This window comes from Lytechinus variegatus, chromosome 19 (assembly GCF_018143015.1).
Source record: "Lytechinus variegatus isolate NC3 chromosome 19, Lvar_3.0, whole genome shotgun sequence".
In the NCBI taxonomy this organism is placed as follows: domain Eukaryota; kingdom Metazoa; phylum Echinodermata; class Echinoidea; order Temnopleuroida; family Toxopneustidae; genus Lytechinus; species Lytechinus variegatus.
Genome location: NC_054758.1, coordinates 4,643,150 through 4,660,039, shown reverse-complemented (window position 1 = coordinate 4,660,039; position 16,890 = coordinate 4,643,150). Strand labels below are relative to the sequence as shown.

At 37.7% G+C, this 16,890-nt stretch overlaps 2 protein-coding genes across 2 annotated transcripts in view; one reads left to right on the top strand and one right to left on the bottom strand.

The window, feature by feature from the left end:
• LOC121406183 (rab-like protein 2A) overlaps window positions 1-16,890 on the bottom strand; it is a 38,860-nt gene that overhangs the window by 15,098 nt on the left and 6,872 nt on the right. The window contains exons 2-3 of the mRNA XM_041597205.1: window positions 14,084-14,113; window positions 12,267-12,346 (exon numbers count right to left, since the gene is read on the bottom strand). Coding sequence (XP_041453139.1) covers window positions 12,267-12,346; window positions 14,084-14,113 — 110 coding nt within the window. The remainder of the gene's footprint in view (window positions 1-12,266; window positions 12,347-14,083; window positions 14,114-16,890) is intronic.
• Window positions 3,744-9,643, top strand: LOC121406182 (protein artichoke-like). Its single transcript, XM_041597204.1, has one exon. It carries the CDS (start codon window positions 3,801-3,803, stop codon window positions 7,146-7,148), a length of 3,348 nt encoding a protein of 1,115 aa, XP_041453138.1. The 5' UTR covers window positions 3,744-3,800; the 3' UTR covers window positions 7,149-9,643.

Below are 16,890 nucleotides of genomic sequence, written 5' to 3'. Positions count from 1 at the left end.
AAATTTTGTGTACAAGTTTGGTGAACCTCATGCAGCTCTACCAGATGGATGAAAAAAAAAATCAAAATCTGTCAACAAAGAAAAAGAGGCATTTTCTGTGATTTCTGAATAAATTTCGCATAAATTAGCATTAAAGTAATTTTCTAGTGAAAATTTCAAAATTCTGTGTAGAAGGTTGGTGAACCTCATAAGGTTCTACAAGATGGAAGAAGAAAAAAGTGAAAATGGGTCAACAATTAAAAAAGAAAAAGTATTTTATGTGAATTTGAAAAATATGAATAAATTTTGCATAAATTAGCATAAAACTTGTTCTAGTCAAAATTTCAAAATTCTGCGTACACGATTGGTGAGCCTCATGAAGCTCTACCAGATGGAAGAAAAAAAAATCGGTCAACAAATAAAGAAGCATTTATGTGAATTTTTAAAAATATGAATAAATTAATTTTGCATAAATTAGCATAAAAATTGTTCTGGTCAAAATTTCAAAATTTTGTGAAGAAGTCTGGTGAACCTCATGAAGCTCTACCAGATGGAAGCAAAAAATTCAAAATCAGTCAACAAATGAAGAAGCATTTCATGTGAATTTAATGCATAAATTAATTTCGCATAAATTAGCATAAAACTTGTTCTAGTCAAAATTTCAAAATTCTGTGTATAAGATTGGTGAAGGTCATGAAGCTCTACCAGGGGCCTGTTGCATAAAACTTTTTACCTGAGAAAACTGGTAAAAACTGAAAACTAAGGTTAGTCTGATTTCTGCCATTGACTTTAACACAGGACAAAAACTCCGGTAAAAACAACCCGAGTTTTCTCAGGTAAAAAGTTTTACGCAACGGGCCCCAGATGGAAGAAAACAAAATCAAAATCGGTCAACAAATAAAGAAGCATTTTATGTGAATTTTTAAAAATATGCATAAATTAATTTCGCATAAAATAGCATAAAACTTGTTCTGGTCAAAATTTCAAAATTCTGTGTAGAAGTTTGGTGAACCTCCTAAAGCTCTACCAGATGGAAGCAAAAAATTCAAAATCGGCCAAAAAATAAAGAAGAAGTAGCATTTTTGTGAATTTTGGAAAATGCGCATAAATTAGCATATTTAATAAAGTTCAAAATTCTGTGTAGACATTTTGAATCCCCCACCTAGTGCTATCATATAAAGCAAACAGAATTGAAATCGGACTTGAAATGGCAAAGTAGTAGCATTTTGAAATTGTGGACGGACGACAGACGACGGACGCCACACCACAGCATAAGATCATCTTGCCCTTCGGGCCGGATGAGCTAAAAATAGCTCTTTTGAAAATTGGCCTTATCCTAAACATCAGGCCTGTGAAAATATTGAAATTCAAGTGTAAGGTACAAATATATTTTTTTAATGCTTGGTATGATGACTTCTGTTATTTCCTTGTTTTTTCCATTAATTTGACCAATGATATCATGTATTACATGTATGTATGATTATGTTTGTAATTACAAAACCAATAAAACACATAATTAAAAACAAATTAAATGCACATCCATTTAATATTCCATCCATTTAATATCCCATCCAATACTCACTGATTACTCTTTTTATAAACTAGAACTATCATTGAAGGTGATTAATACCCCTGCCCTCTGCCATATCCATGACAACAGTTTCAAACACATGGACAAAAATATGTCTTGCCCATCTTCAACCCAAGACCTATGTGTGAGCAAAATTGGATAAAATACTGGTGAAGTAGTTTGAACCCCACCGGGGGGGGGGGGGGGGGGGGGAGGGGGCACTTCCATTGACGAGTGGAAACCACATATTTTTTTTATTCTGAAAATGCACTCCTTGTGAAATCCTACCCTTAACAAGAATTAGAAACAAAACGATACATTGGCAAGAATTCCCTGAATTGAACGCCTAAACAAGTATTGTTATGTCATAGACGTTGGTCGTTGGTTTTACCTTTACCTACATCATTGGGTTAAGTAGTACAATAGTATGGTCCCACCTCCCACACCTCGTGCAAATCGTACTCTAAACACGTAGTGTTGACTATTGGGGCAAAAAGTACATCCTTCATAAAACACTTCAGTCTTAATTTTTTTATACCCTCGCAAATCTGACCCTAAATACTTAGCTTTCCTAGCAATATAGATACCCTTTTTTCATTATTATAGTGTTTTTGACACCCTTATTACGTTACATACGTAACGTGCCCTTTCTTGAAAAAGACATCCTTTTTACATGTTTTTTGGGTCACGCAAAGTATCCATTCGTCAATGTAAGTACCCCCTCCCCCCCTGTTTGAACCACAAAGATTTTGGCCTATTAATTTTTGTCATATATATTGTTACCATGGCAACATGATTTTGGACACACACAAAATATGTGTCTCTCACATTTTTACCTCGAAACCAATGTGTGAGCTAAATCACATTAGAATTGGTCTAAAAAAATTTACCCAGTTTTTGCCATATATGTCATTACCATGACAACATGATTTCTGCCACACACACAAAACATTTTTTGCACATCTTTACATCAATACCAATGGGTGTGCCAAATTTCATGAGAATTGGTTAAAAACTGAGGAAGAAGATTGATCTGCAAGATTTTTACATCATTTTTGCCAAAATTTTACTGTTGCCAATATTTTGCCATAGCAAAAACAATTCTGACATATATGCGAAAAATGTGTACATATTGCACATCTTCACCCCAACAACAATATGTGTGCCAAGTTTCATGACATTTGGTTAAAAAATGAGGAAGTAGTTCAATGCGCAAGATTTGCAATGGACCGACCATAAGCTGATTCCAGTACATGACCCCCTTCAAACTTCATTTGGAAGGGGGTATAATATTGAGGATAGGTTTCCATCAATCATGAATGACACATTCTATCCTTGTACATGTAGATCAAGAATAAAGAATTCTATTTCCTGGGTATCAAGGAGCAAGCTGTGCAGGCCTAATTTTGTTTCTTCCTGTATCATGAGTTTTCAATCGCACATCTTTAATTGGAAGTGTCGTGGTGTAGCGGTCCAGTCACTTGACTCTTAAACCACGGGTCAAGGGTTTGAATCCCCAGGGGAGCGGAGATGGTGCACTTCATCTTTGGGAAAGTGATGGATCCTGTGGCCAGGATAATAATCTTGTTTTATCTGGGACGCCCTGTATATGTTGAGTGCTTAGAAACAAAACATATAGCGCTGTACTATTATTGTTGTTTCTATTGAAAGACTTTAGATTTGGGGGTTAGGAGATAAAGTTATAGGTCACTGAGGTCATAAAATACATTGAAATATTAACTTGTCCTGGGGGTGTTTCACAAAGATCTATTATGACTTACATGTAAAGTCGCACTTAAATGCCGAGTTGCGTGCGGTATAAAATGCTTGACCACATTGGTCAGATCGTGCCATGAGGACGTGCATTATTGCGTATTAATTGATAAGATCACGCGTTGCAAATCATGTACGCATCAGCAATTAAGTGCGACTCTAAGTCATACTTAAGTTAAATCTTTGTGAAACACTCCAGGTGATGAAAAAGGGGTATTTCAAAATGTCATTCAGAAGTAATGTGACTGTCTTGGCAAACATTGCCTAGTAGAGCTACAAGTCTTTTGATTATGGATTTATGCAACAAACCACTAAATCACAATCCAATATTCATATTAACTGATTGAATACTGAATTCTGTTAATCCCAGAGACTTGTTCCAGGTATTACATGTACCTGGTTACAGATGGCAAAGGGTTAATAACTTTTCCAATTTTGAATGTCTCTATTATAATTCCCTTTTTTTTCATTTTGACAGATGCTGAACCTTACGAAGAAGCTTGCATGGCTGCTTATTACAGTTATGGTCATACAATGTAAAGGAGAACATGAAATGGACATTTGTCAACTATGCATTTGCCAACCAAGAAGCTCTGTCTTCTGCAACCGGGTTTTCCTCAGAGGAAGGCAATGGCACCATTTCCACACCGAGTATTTCAACACCCTGCAATCTAAACATGCACCAACTCCACCCCAAGAACCACTACCTGTCCACTTCCGCAGCATCAGGAACATAACCTTTTTGGACCTGTCGAAAAATGCTTTGAGTGCAATTGAAGAATCTCTGTTTGAAGACTTCAGATATCTTCAAAAGCTCCACCTTACTGACAACATCCTTCAGAGCATCCCTTTGTTTCACAGGTCTACATCGCTACGTACACTGCATATGGATTTTAATGCCGTTCGTTCCATTCCTCTGCCTTTTCATCTCGATGTTCCTAACCTTGAGATGCTGACATTAGGACACAATAAACTTCGTCATGTCCAAGGAAAGCACCTACCACGAAACCTTACATACATCTCATTCGAAGGAAATTTGATACGCACCATCACTCCTGAAGCATTAGCTGGGTTGGATCGGCTTCAGTCAGTCAGATTCTCACATAATCAAATATCCTTTATTGCAGCAAAGGCATTTTCTCTCCCATTCCTCAAGGCCGTCCTCATCAGTGGAAATCGCATCTCCGTCATCGAAAAGAATTCCTTTCCAAATTCACTCAAAATGATCGGATTGAAAGATAACAAACTAACAGATTTTTCTGCTCTAAATGCTTGTGAGCATCTGCAGGATGCTATTCTCGATGACCAACACAGAGACAAGTCCCCTCAGGACATTCCTTTTCTACCTCGATTGGAATGGTTGTCTCTGTCAAACATAAATGGGAACTCGGCCATTGCTTCTATTCAGAAGAAGGCACCACGTCTCCTTTCCCTCACTCTCACCAAAGGAAACATCTCGCACCTGCAACTGACAGATTCATCCATGTTGATTCAACTCATCCTCACCTCAAATTCAATTAAAACCGTTGGGAATATGTCAAAGATTCCGCATCTGATTATCTTAAACATGAAGGGCAATCTCCTACAAGCTATCCCAGACATCTCTGGACTTCATTCACTCGAAGAACTTAATCTGTCTTTCAACAAAATCAGGTACATGTCTGCAATGGATTTCAAAAACTTGAATAAGTTAAGAGCTCTCTCGCTCTTGGCTAACCAAATAGTCCGCATTGAGGGCTGCTTTTGTAACACAGAACTTTCCTTGATAGACTTAACAAGTAATCAAATCGCAAGGGTTGATCCAGATGCATTCTCTTCCTTACATTTATCAACATTACACCTTGATCATAATCAGATAGAGACCACTTCAATCATGACTTACAACAGCCGCATGGCTTACCTGAACTATGCTTATAACAGAATATCCCTTCTTGGACATCTGTCATTGACAGGTCTTTTTTATTTAGACCATATTGATCTTTCAAACAATGTGATATCACACATTACAGGCATGTCATTTCTGCCACGTTTAGAATTCCTCAAACTTGACTACAACCCTATAGTGGTCATTGATTACTCTGCATTCCTAAACTTACCCAAGTTGACTTTTTTATCAATGCAACATTCACAGATTATCTCCTTCCCTGCAATGCAGAGAACGCTCAATCTCCATAGCCTAATTCTCATAGGGAACAATCTGACAAGCATTCCAAAGAATCTGAGCCAAATTTTCCCTAATCTTGACTCCCTCGATCTCACTGATAATAGGATAGAAGAATTTCATTCAGACACATTTTTCAATTTAGAAAAATTAGCTTATCTAGGGTTATTAGGAAATCCTGTGAGGGACTTTCAGGCAGATTGCCCATTGACCGTGAAATCAACGAGATTTGTTCATTTAAGTCTGGGGTCTGACAGTACTCAATCGATATCAACCTGTTTCTTTAACATCTTCAAAGAAGGTAAGAACATTCTCATTAAAGGTTCAAACAACCTGGTTCTGCCAAGTGATATCCTATGTGAGCAACACACACAAAAAAAACATGCGATTGAGCTAACTGGCATCCAGATAAACAAATTTACAGATGACAATTGTTTGCTGCTTACCTATCAAAATGAAACCAACGCCCAGTTGCCATTGGTGAATGATACCTTCAGGACAATTGTACATTCTGATGAGATATCTCACGTTATATTGAGTCTATACAATGTCAAAATGAATGGATTCAATAAGAATGGCACGTATTTGTTGTATGCGGCCAGAATCACCTCTTTGACCTATTCCGCTAGTGGTCTTCTGACGCTGCCGAGAATCCATGCTCCAATGGCCAGCTTTCTCGATATCAGTAAAAATTCAATCCAGGAATTTGATGTCAATGACTTTTCCTGCCTGTTTCCCCAAGTTGAGACTTTGGTGTTGTCTCACAATCGCATTAATGTGCTATCGAACTGCAGATCAACCGACGGCTTGTACCATCCCCTTCGTTTCTTGGACCTTTCAGAAAACAATCTCTCCCGGTTTTCCGGCTGGCAATGCAGATCCGGTTACCCAGGGTTTCCCTCGCTGAAAATGCTACATCTGGAGGATAATGCTTTAGAGGAAATCCCAATGAGTCTTATTCCAGTCAGCCATCCCATGAAACCTCCATACAAGCTAGAGTTGTACCTCCAAAGAAACCCTATCAGGTGCGACTGTAGGCTTCGATGGTTGATCAACACGGAGGATCGGTTCAATATTATGAGTACCTGCACAGATCCATTAGAAGAGAACAGAAGCAGTCTGGAGTCCTTGATAGATAATGGCTTTCCATGTCCCTTAACCCTTCTGGGCCATGAATTCTGCAGTGTTACCAACAGCTCCACAATACTCCTAACTTGTCCTGTAATTTCCCATCCTGACCCAATCATCCAATGGACCTTTATGCCTACAGAACAAAACAACACCCAAGAACCTTCATCTGGAGCACCCACATCTTCAAATTCATCAAGGCGGAGTCTCGAGCTTATCCCGACCCCTAATACCACTGAAACCATAGCATTGGTGTGTGTTGCCACAGCTCATGGAGATGCTGTGGAAATTGATCTCAGCATACACCTAGCTTGGGATACAGCTAGTTCAGCAGAAGCTTGGAACATGTCATGTTCCTATCAGGTACGCAACGCTGTTATGGTCACAACTGCCAAGGAGAATCCAACTATGGAACCTACTGCTTCATCAGCCACCCACAACGGGAAAGTATGGACACAGAGTAAATGTTATCCCATCAAGATTTACTTACACATGCTTGTTACTATGTTAGTGAATGTTCACCTGGGTCATGTCTAAAATTACCATTTGGTGTTAGTCGTTAATGAGGATGGCCCGAGTGATAGAAAGATTTGAATTAAAACTAGGCCGTGTTTGAAAGTCCATTTTTGATGCACGTGTACATGGCGTGTTTTTCGGTCGTGTACACGTTGTAAACACTGAGAGCGAGTTATGTTTTCAGTGTTTCCGATGTGTCGACATGCAAGGACCATCATCAACATGTCAACATAAAAGGGGACTATACAGCCCAAGTCATGGTTTTAAAGCTTACCTGAGAATTTAGAAATATCAATCCACAAAAATTGGTGCAATAAAAAAGTTTACTCAGCTTAGCAGCGCATTGAATTAATAAAGAATGCAAAAGTAAATCAGTGCACGGCCCTGGCATAGCTAGCGCTGACATTTGTAGGATGCGCATTTCGCATACTACACCGTTTGCAAAGCGTACCATACATGCGTGCACAGATAGCTGCAGAATTAAGTGTAACTGAAGTTATCGATTGATTTTCATTATTTTATTGCCAATTTGAGGAGCGTGATTTTGCAGGCTTGTAGCACATGTGTAAGAGCGTATTACACATTATTGGAGCAATGATTGCTGTTGCAATTGGTGATTCTCAAATTGGCTCTAAAAGTGATTGAGCTTGCTTTCGAGACCGGAGCATACCCATTTCATGGTACAAAAACTTGAGTCTCCAGAATAAATTAAATCGGCAATTTTGAAAGTTAACTCACTCTAGGTTAATTGAAATATGTTGACATATTACTGTAAACTGTTATTTTTGCGGGGTTAATTTTTCGTGCTCGGGCAGCTTCAAACATATTCGCGCGTTTTCAAATTCGTGCTGCACACTCCATAATCACAAAGTCACTTCCTTCTTGCCATCTGTGAATGGTTTTAATTAAAATTTCAGCAACGAAATTGTATTTTCTGATCATAATTTTAGCTCTAGGGCGGCATAATTCAGCATTGTTTTGATCTAATCATGAGCTTTGTGACATTTAGCACAACTTTTCTTTGCGGAGCGGACATCGGGAAAGGCAAAACGGAGGCGCTGCTAGCTGCTAGCCTGGCATGGACGGCCGAGCACCGGGTAAGGATCGGGGGGACTACGGCTATTCGAAATGCATGGGATCAATCAACAAACACGGGCGATCGACCCAACGTCTTCTCAAAAACTAAACAGATCTAAACACTCACCAATCAAACAGCAAAAGCAATTTATATTTCAACCCAAATCATAATTTACATACCGATCTGCGACTGTTAAAAAAATGATCGCATTGCTTTTAGAACAAATTCTCGCGATGCACATGATATTGGGGCTCAAGCTTGCTTGCGTAAATGCCGCCCTCTTTACATCAAATTATGCAATCTCTTTGCCACTGAAACGGTACACACAATTGAACCGCGGTTCAAAACTTGCATTAAAATAGATGCTCATAAATTTGCGTGTTTTTAAATTCGCGCTCGCCGATCTTGCCGCGAAATGCGCGAAAATTTCCACACCACGAATATTTCCACTTTTACAGTAGTGATTAAAACATGTGCAGTGTCTGAGAACTAAGAATTAATGTGAGGCTGTGAGCTTTTTCACTGACCTTGCAGTCCCACACAAGCTTCATGCAGATGTTACCGTGTACACAGTGATGGAATTGTACACGTGCACTGACTTGACCGTGCGTGTACACGTGTACCCGAAACGGGCCTAATTAAAACTACATGCAAGTATAGGAAGGGCCAGACAATGCATCTTAAATAGAAAGATTTACATGTAAGATGCCCTTTTCTGTCAGCTCAAGTGTTGGTACCTGGATGAAACTTTTTAATTTTATGTGAAGAAATGGTACTAACCCATTGAATACCGAATTCCGTAACGCATTGAATGCCGAATGCCGTAATTCTCATCTTTGTACAGGTATCCTGGTTCCAGTTGACAACGGATTAACAGAACTGTATCACGTTGTCACTACTTGTATTCAGCTGAGTCTCCTTTAATAGACAGGCATTTTTATTTTTTGCTTTTCAATTAGTTCATAAAAAAATGACATAGATTTAATTGGTATTGTCTATTTTTTCCAGGAGCAAATGACCTCAATTCAGTAGTGAAGACTTTTTTTTAGGTTGTCAAAATTTTCTCGTACAAAATGCCCCCCTCCCCCCATTATGGAAAATCCTGGCTCCACCCCTACACCACCTTCAAGCTCCTATGAAGCAAAAAGTGCTTGGAAGCTTCAAAGGCTCCATTATGCATTAATGACGTAACAAACCCCCGCACGGTTCGTGTACGAGCCATGGATACTAAAACCATTTGCACTCTATGTGATACAGACACTCAACATAATGCTCCTTTGCAGAAATTAATTGCTAAGCATGTATTACATGTAGCTTCTGTGAGTACATGTATAATAGTATTCATGATGGTTAAATATGAAGCAATTGTTGTAACCAGTGAACACATCTAGACTGTAGTGACTGCTGATATGGGACAAACTGTTAAAAATGCTTGGTTAAGGCCTGGTCACACCAACCGAGCGTTGTTGGAGCGGTTGGGACAGAAGGTCGAATTTCGCTCACAATTTTGGGAAAAAAATCGAAAAAAAAACCCCAAACAATCGAAAATGGTGAACGGAGCGAGTGGTGATGATTTTTTCTCTCCGCTCCACGACCGCTCAAACAACGCTCGGGCGGTGTGACCAGGCCTTTAATACATGTAAGCATTTTTGTCACGAAAGTATAAAATGCAAGTCGTCAAAATGTTTTATGTCTTTATTCTAAGAGTTTAATATCAAGTTCAAGACTGAATAGCGTATTTTAGCATCCACTTTGCAGACGCTTTCAGCAACGTCAAGAACTCTATATTGAAAATGCCCGCCAAATCAAAATGGGCAGAATAGAGGTAATTGTCGAAAGTTGGTGGACAGGGATAGCACATCTTAAGATTCGGACCGGACTAAAAAACTGCAAATGCGTTGTTTCTCCAGAGTCCATGACAACAATGCCGTTTTGATTCACCGATTTTCGACAAAGCCTGCCCTGTTACGGACGGCTTTTGACAAAAGATATTCAGCATTATCAAAAGGGTCTGCAAATTGATTGCTAAAATGCTCTAATAGTGCACTGGTTCCACCTCCTCGCAAAAGTACCATCAAATAGTTGTTTCGGCACTGTAATCAATATTTATGTCTTAATACAGCATTGTGCATGGCATATTCACATTGTGAGCAAGTAAACATCAAACTGTGAAATAAAACCTTGCCATATGAACACAACCAACCACTCTATTAGTTTTTAACATTGTGAATCGTATCTAACAACGTGAGAAGGGGAATTCCACAGATACCCTGTGAACACTCTATAGGTGGTTAACACCGCCTCAAAATTTGTCAGTTCCTGGTATTTTCTGATTGGGAAATTTGCCCTGATCTATCCCAATCAGAAAATTTTCGTAGTGTGAAAGCAAATTATGACTAATTTCCCTGAAAGAAAATACCTGGGCTGTATTCTAGAAGGGATGGTCCAGGCTGAAAGTATTTATAGCTTAATAATTCACTGAGCAAAATGCAGAAAATTTCATCGAAATCGGATAACAAATAACAAAGTTATTGAATTTTAAAGTTTAGCAATATTTTGTGAAAATAGTTGTCATGAATATTCATTGGCTGGGCTGATGATGTCACATCTCTACTTGTTCTTTTGTATTTTATTATATGAAATTAGGTTTATTCAAATTTTTTCCTCCAAGAACTAGAAAAATTGTATTGACAACTGATTTAGTGCATTAGATATTGCTGCAACTTATTTCATTATAAGGGAGACATATTTTTCACACAAGTATGAAATAATGAAAAAATTATGATTTTATGTGATAAGAAAACAGAAAGTGGGGATGTGACATCATCAGCCCACCTAATGAATATTCATGACAACTGTTTTCACAAAATATTGCTAAACTTTAAACTTCAAAAGCTTTGTTATTTTTTATCCCATTTTGATGAAATTTTCGGCATTTTGCTCAGTGAATTCTACTCTATGTATTAACATATAAATGTTTTCAGCCCGGACCATCCCTTTTAAAGAGAAATATTCTAATATCTTGAGAGTTTTTTACAATAAAATCCGTATTCCGAAAATTGTCTTAACTTTTCTTGTAACTGTCACTGAGCATGTATGATGTCAGAGATATAATGATGCGTAAATATATAATCAGCGCATATTATGTCTGTGCGCAAGATAAAATATCGAGTTACAAGGGATTCTGAAAATTCTCTTATCTTTGCGTTCTCTTAACTTCCTTGGAAAATACAATAAAATTTACAAGAGGTGGGGGGCTATTGAAACTTATTGTTGCATGCGATATTTGCCCGTCTGCAATGATCTTGCTGCATCCCACAAGAACATCATGTTTTACAAAAGGAGACATTCAAAAGACATTATAACGATGGATTGGTAGACTTTTTAGTAATTAAAATTGGTGTTCGAGATGATGAATCTTTTCAGAGAAAATATATCTTTGAGAAGAGCGATGTGTATTTTTAGCACAGAAGTGCACAAGCATAAGCGTCGGGGCGTAAGGAAATTACGCCTCATATCAACAATGCACTTCATTATTTTTCAAGAGACGCTTCTATTGGTTGACCTATAAAGCATAGAAACAAGCTTAATGATTGGTTGATGACAGAATATTTGGCGTGTCAAGAGATAAAATAGGGGACGTCCTTACAGAGATAAGACAATTTTCAGAATACCAATTCAAGAGAATTTAAGCGCGCTATTATCTTGCTGACTTACAAGAAAAGTTAAGACCAATTTTCAGAATACCACCCCTGCTCAATAGCAGGTACTTGCCGAAATTACAAGAACTTTTGCCAGGATTTTTCCAAGGTCGTAGGTAGTTTGGCAGTGTGAAAGCGTATTACGGGAACTTTCTTTAATAGCCCAGCGTGTAGTTGGGCATGGGCGCCGTGGATGGATGATGAGCTTGCTATTTTTAATAGTCTCATTTTGACATTTTGACACTATTTGTACATCTCTTTGACATGAAAGTTTTCAGATCTGACAACTTTCCAGACAAAAAAGTTGATGAAACGCTTCCCTGGTTTGAGTGCATAAATCTTAAAAATAAATCAACTCACCTACAATGACGTCTTTCCCGCTCACTTTCGTCTCGTACCTAAATAGAGTCAATGCGAACGTTGATAATTGCTGCGGTTGGCTGGGAGAAACAATGGTTAAGGAAGGAAGAACTTGAATCTTTTTTAACATGCAACTCAAGAAGAAATGTAAATGTCAAAGGATCTTAAATGCATGGTTTATATCCAATCCATTTGTCATAAATTTGATAGGGACTTTCCCTTTTGATCACAAAGTGCACATGCACTTACTACTCCATGTGTAGGCCACTAAAAACATAATACAACACCTCAGAATGATCGGCTTTATGACATTCATTGTCCTCATAGCATAATAGATGGGATGTATGTTATATTGATTTAAATACAGGATTAAAAAAAAACCTGCTTTCAGCCGTAAGGCTGTTCATATCATCAAGTCCATACATACATGTACAGTTGAGGCCAGAAGTTTACATACAGCCAGGAAATTCAAGGAAAAAATTGACACTTGCTTAACATCACAAAATTTACTGTATCTTATGAAATATTTGTGCTATCATGACAAATTTGATATCAAACGAATGAGTATGTAATGCCCCTTCATCGCTTTGCTTTGTCACCAGGAGCTGCAAAATATTTTGGTGTCATTTCTTCCCCCCAAAACTTCATATTTTAGACAAATGAAAAATAAAATTTTGACAAAATCATTTCATATTTGTGCTAGTTTTTTCTAAACACAAACATTTTGATTAAAATTTGTTGTTCAGTGGTGACATATCATGATAGAAAATGTAAAATAAATCATAGATTTGACTCTTATATATTTCTATGAAACAATGTTTGGAGATATAATAACATACAATAGAATACATTTGGCACAAATATTAATTTTTTTCTTCAAAGAAAATTCCACCTGAAATATACTTTAATCCCAATGGCATTCCAATCATGTGAAAGGGCTTAATACGCTCTTTCATTTGATACCAAATTCATCATGGTAGTATTTACATTTCTGAAAATAAGTAAATTTTACAATGTCTGGAAAAGGAACAAATTTCAGTGAATTCCATGGGTGTATGTAAACTTTTGGCCTCAACTGTACCTACAATTTCGAAAACACAAGTAATCCATTACATATCAAGAGTAAAATGATAACTACAAAATTATCATTATTCCAGAAATTACACTGTACATGAGAAAAAAAGATTAAAAATAATTTTAAACAACACAAAAATAAAGTACTAAATACAAAACTTGAAACATTAAATTTCAATAAAATCAGTAATTTGGTTGCAAAGTGGTAATCGTTCATAAACTGCAAAAACGTAATAGTTTGCAGCTTTACCATACATCCATCAAGTAGAAAAATAATTACATGGGGGCTCGGGGCAGTTCTACCCTCAAAGAGCCCTGGAAACTCAATAAGGGGCTCTGAAAAATCCTGATTTGTTGCTATGAAAATGAAAATCCATAATTTATTGTTCGAAACAGACATGAAATGAAATACTCCGAAAATTTGCTTTGCCCAGTTGATCGTGGGCCCGGCAGCCACCGTGCAGCGCCAGATCGACGAGGCTCTATCCCTATAATTGTTGAACGCCAAACAGGGTAGCAGCAACTCCCATCTTTTAACGTCTTTTGGTCTGACGCGGCCGGGGTTTGAACCCCCGACCTCCCGGTTCTGAGACGAACGCTGTACCAACTGAGCCAACACACCGGTTGAGGCATGTTCAATGTTGCAGAGTCAGGTAGAAAAAAGGTTGCGAATAGCAGCCTCCTAACATTAGAAATTCATTTTTTTGCCTCCCATCAAGAAGTTTTATTGCAAAAAAGGATACTATCCATCCATTAGAAATCTCTCCACCAATCTGTGAAAAAAGAATGGAAAAGAATAGAAATTTATCAAAAACATTAAGAATTAGGTGTGATTTATGGGGGGGGGGGGGAGTAAACTGACCCTGTTTGTGGTCTCTCTGTGTGTTATAACAACAGCACTAGCATCCTTTGGCAAGGCATTTGCCACTCTCCACCCAGGTGTAGACAGTAGTAAATGGGTGCCCGGAAGGAAGGAATTTCCTGAATGCTCAAGCATCTAATGAGGATAGCTGTGCTAAAGCTGGGGTAATAGCATGCAGCACTAGAAACATTTGTATTAAGCATTATATAAATGTTGCAATGTTACTCTTGAAATATACCTTTTCAGATGACTTTTTGTAAGACAGAGGATAAATCAGCCTCTAGATAATATTATTTGTGTACAGAACTAAAACGTTTTTGACAGGATAAGTGTCTGTATGACTGCATGTAAACATTAAATTGCAATATTGATTAGTGAATTAGAAGTGAATTAGAAGGGCACTGTTTTCATAAAATTTTCAGCATAAGGTTGTAATAGTGTGACAGTTACCATAGTAACATCCGAGACAAATGCTTCTCAGCCCCCATTGGCGGCAGAAGCCAAAAAATTTAGGGGGAGTCCACCTGAAATTTTGGGATGGACACAGGGTAAAAGATTGGACAAGCCCCCCCAAAATAGGTTATCAACCTAAATTTTAGGAGTGGCTAACCAAAATTTTTTGACAAGAAAAAAAAAAAAAAGAAGGTCATCAACCTAAATTTTAGGGGGGGAAAACACACGTTTCAGGGGGGTCCACGTGAATTTAGGGGGGATGCAGGAAACAAAATTGACAAGCAAAAAAAAAAGGTTATCAAACTAAAATTTAGGGGGGGATCGTCCCCCCCACCTAAAATTTAGGGGGGACACGTCCCCCCCATCCCCCCCTATGTCAGGCCCCCCCCAGACAAAAAATTAAAGCTAGAAATGCAACGTAATGAGAATTTTATATTGCTGATAACATTGACTGTGCCCTGAAATAAACACTACAACTGTGTAGAGCTTCACTATAAATGTACATATACATGTATGAATGTAACTTTTGTAAGGTCTTTCTTGACATCTCAAATCATTACTTTGAGTTTCTTGTACTCAGGTGTGTGTCTTCAGGAGCATACACAGGTTTTTGGAAGGGGGAGGGGTTTTCGAGTTGAATGAAAATTTGACCAAAAAAAAGGACTTCACCCAAAAAATTGAAAAATTAAATCTTTTCGTAAGATAATAATTTGCACAAAAAAAAATCTAACAGGGGGGGGGGGGGGTGGTTGAACCCCTGAATCACCCTCCCCCCCCCTCCCTGCGCACCTGTGTGTCTTTTGCAAATGGAGGAATCTCTCATACATGTACAGCCCATTACTGATGCAAAATCAATAGAAGCTTGAGATAGGACACACACAATCACAAACACTGTAACAGTATGTACCTACAGTGTACACAGTATGCATATGACTGATATCAAACATCTTTGAATGTACCCTCAGACCAGAATTTCCACTACATTAAACTTATAGGGCACATTCGGTTGGAAATGTTTTCATAACCATCAGGAAGGGCAATGGATGACATTTCTACCTCCGGTGGAAGTTAGATTTCCAATGGCATTTCTTTTTATAATCAGGGGGCTGTTTCATAAAGCTGTTCGTAAGATAAGAGCGACTTTAAGAACGACTGGTGATCCTTTCTTACGCGCTTAACCTTCGCCAATGTATATACCATTTACCATAAGAAAGGATCACCAGTCGTTCTTAAAGTCGCTCTTAACTTACGAACAGCTTTATGAAACACCCACCAGGTCATGCTTAAAATATCAGGGCTCGTGACATGAGCTGGAAAGGCTATAAATATAAGTATACAGTGTGTCCCATAAAGAAATTAATATCATATCTATCAGACTAAAATAATGGGTTTAGAAAGAACATATTTGTTGAGCTTAGACTCTCCCTTCAATTTTTTGTAAATCATACAACATGACACAAACACTTCATTTATGACACATGGTCGCATTTCATAAGTTGGGTATGCAAAAAGGGTGGCGTATGAACAATTTTCCAGATGGTTCCATGGATAAATTGTTGCTACATCACAGCATCTTGACCAAATTTATTGAGTAATATCTCATTTCGAAGCCAGAACTATAGGCTAAATATATTACTATGAATTAGATCAATACAATATCAGGAACAAAAACTATAGCACATTAAGTTTGAAGTAACAGGGGTGGCGGAGCCGGTGGATGTGGAGCCGGTGGATGCGGTAAATGATAAAATATTAATTAAACCTAATTAACAACTTACTATAATATGTAATATGACTGTTATCCTCATATTTCTGGGCGTTTTAAAGCAGGGAACAACTAAATGTCATAAAACTTTGACAATTTTGAAAATATGCAGCAATGGAATACATGTGTATGTCAGCTCTGATCTGCAACCTAATCAATTAGTAAACCGGAGAGATTTGGTTAATTATCTAATTTGTAATCTTAATTTTTAGTACAAATGTTGTTTATCATTGCAACAAACATTTCTACCCATGATGTTGTCATTTTGCCAAGCATATGAATACAGTGACAGGTATTTTGGGGGCAGAAATGTGAAATTAAATACTGTTAATTAATTAGTATAATTAATATGCATACAATAATAGATAATTATTCGATTTTTGGTACAGATATAATTATTGATGTTTCAAGATTACAACTGCAATTTACTAGGGTGATCCAATGTTGCATTAACTTTTGACACCATTTTA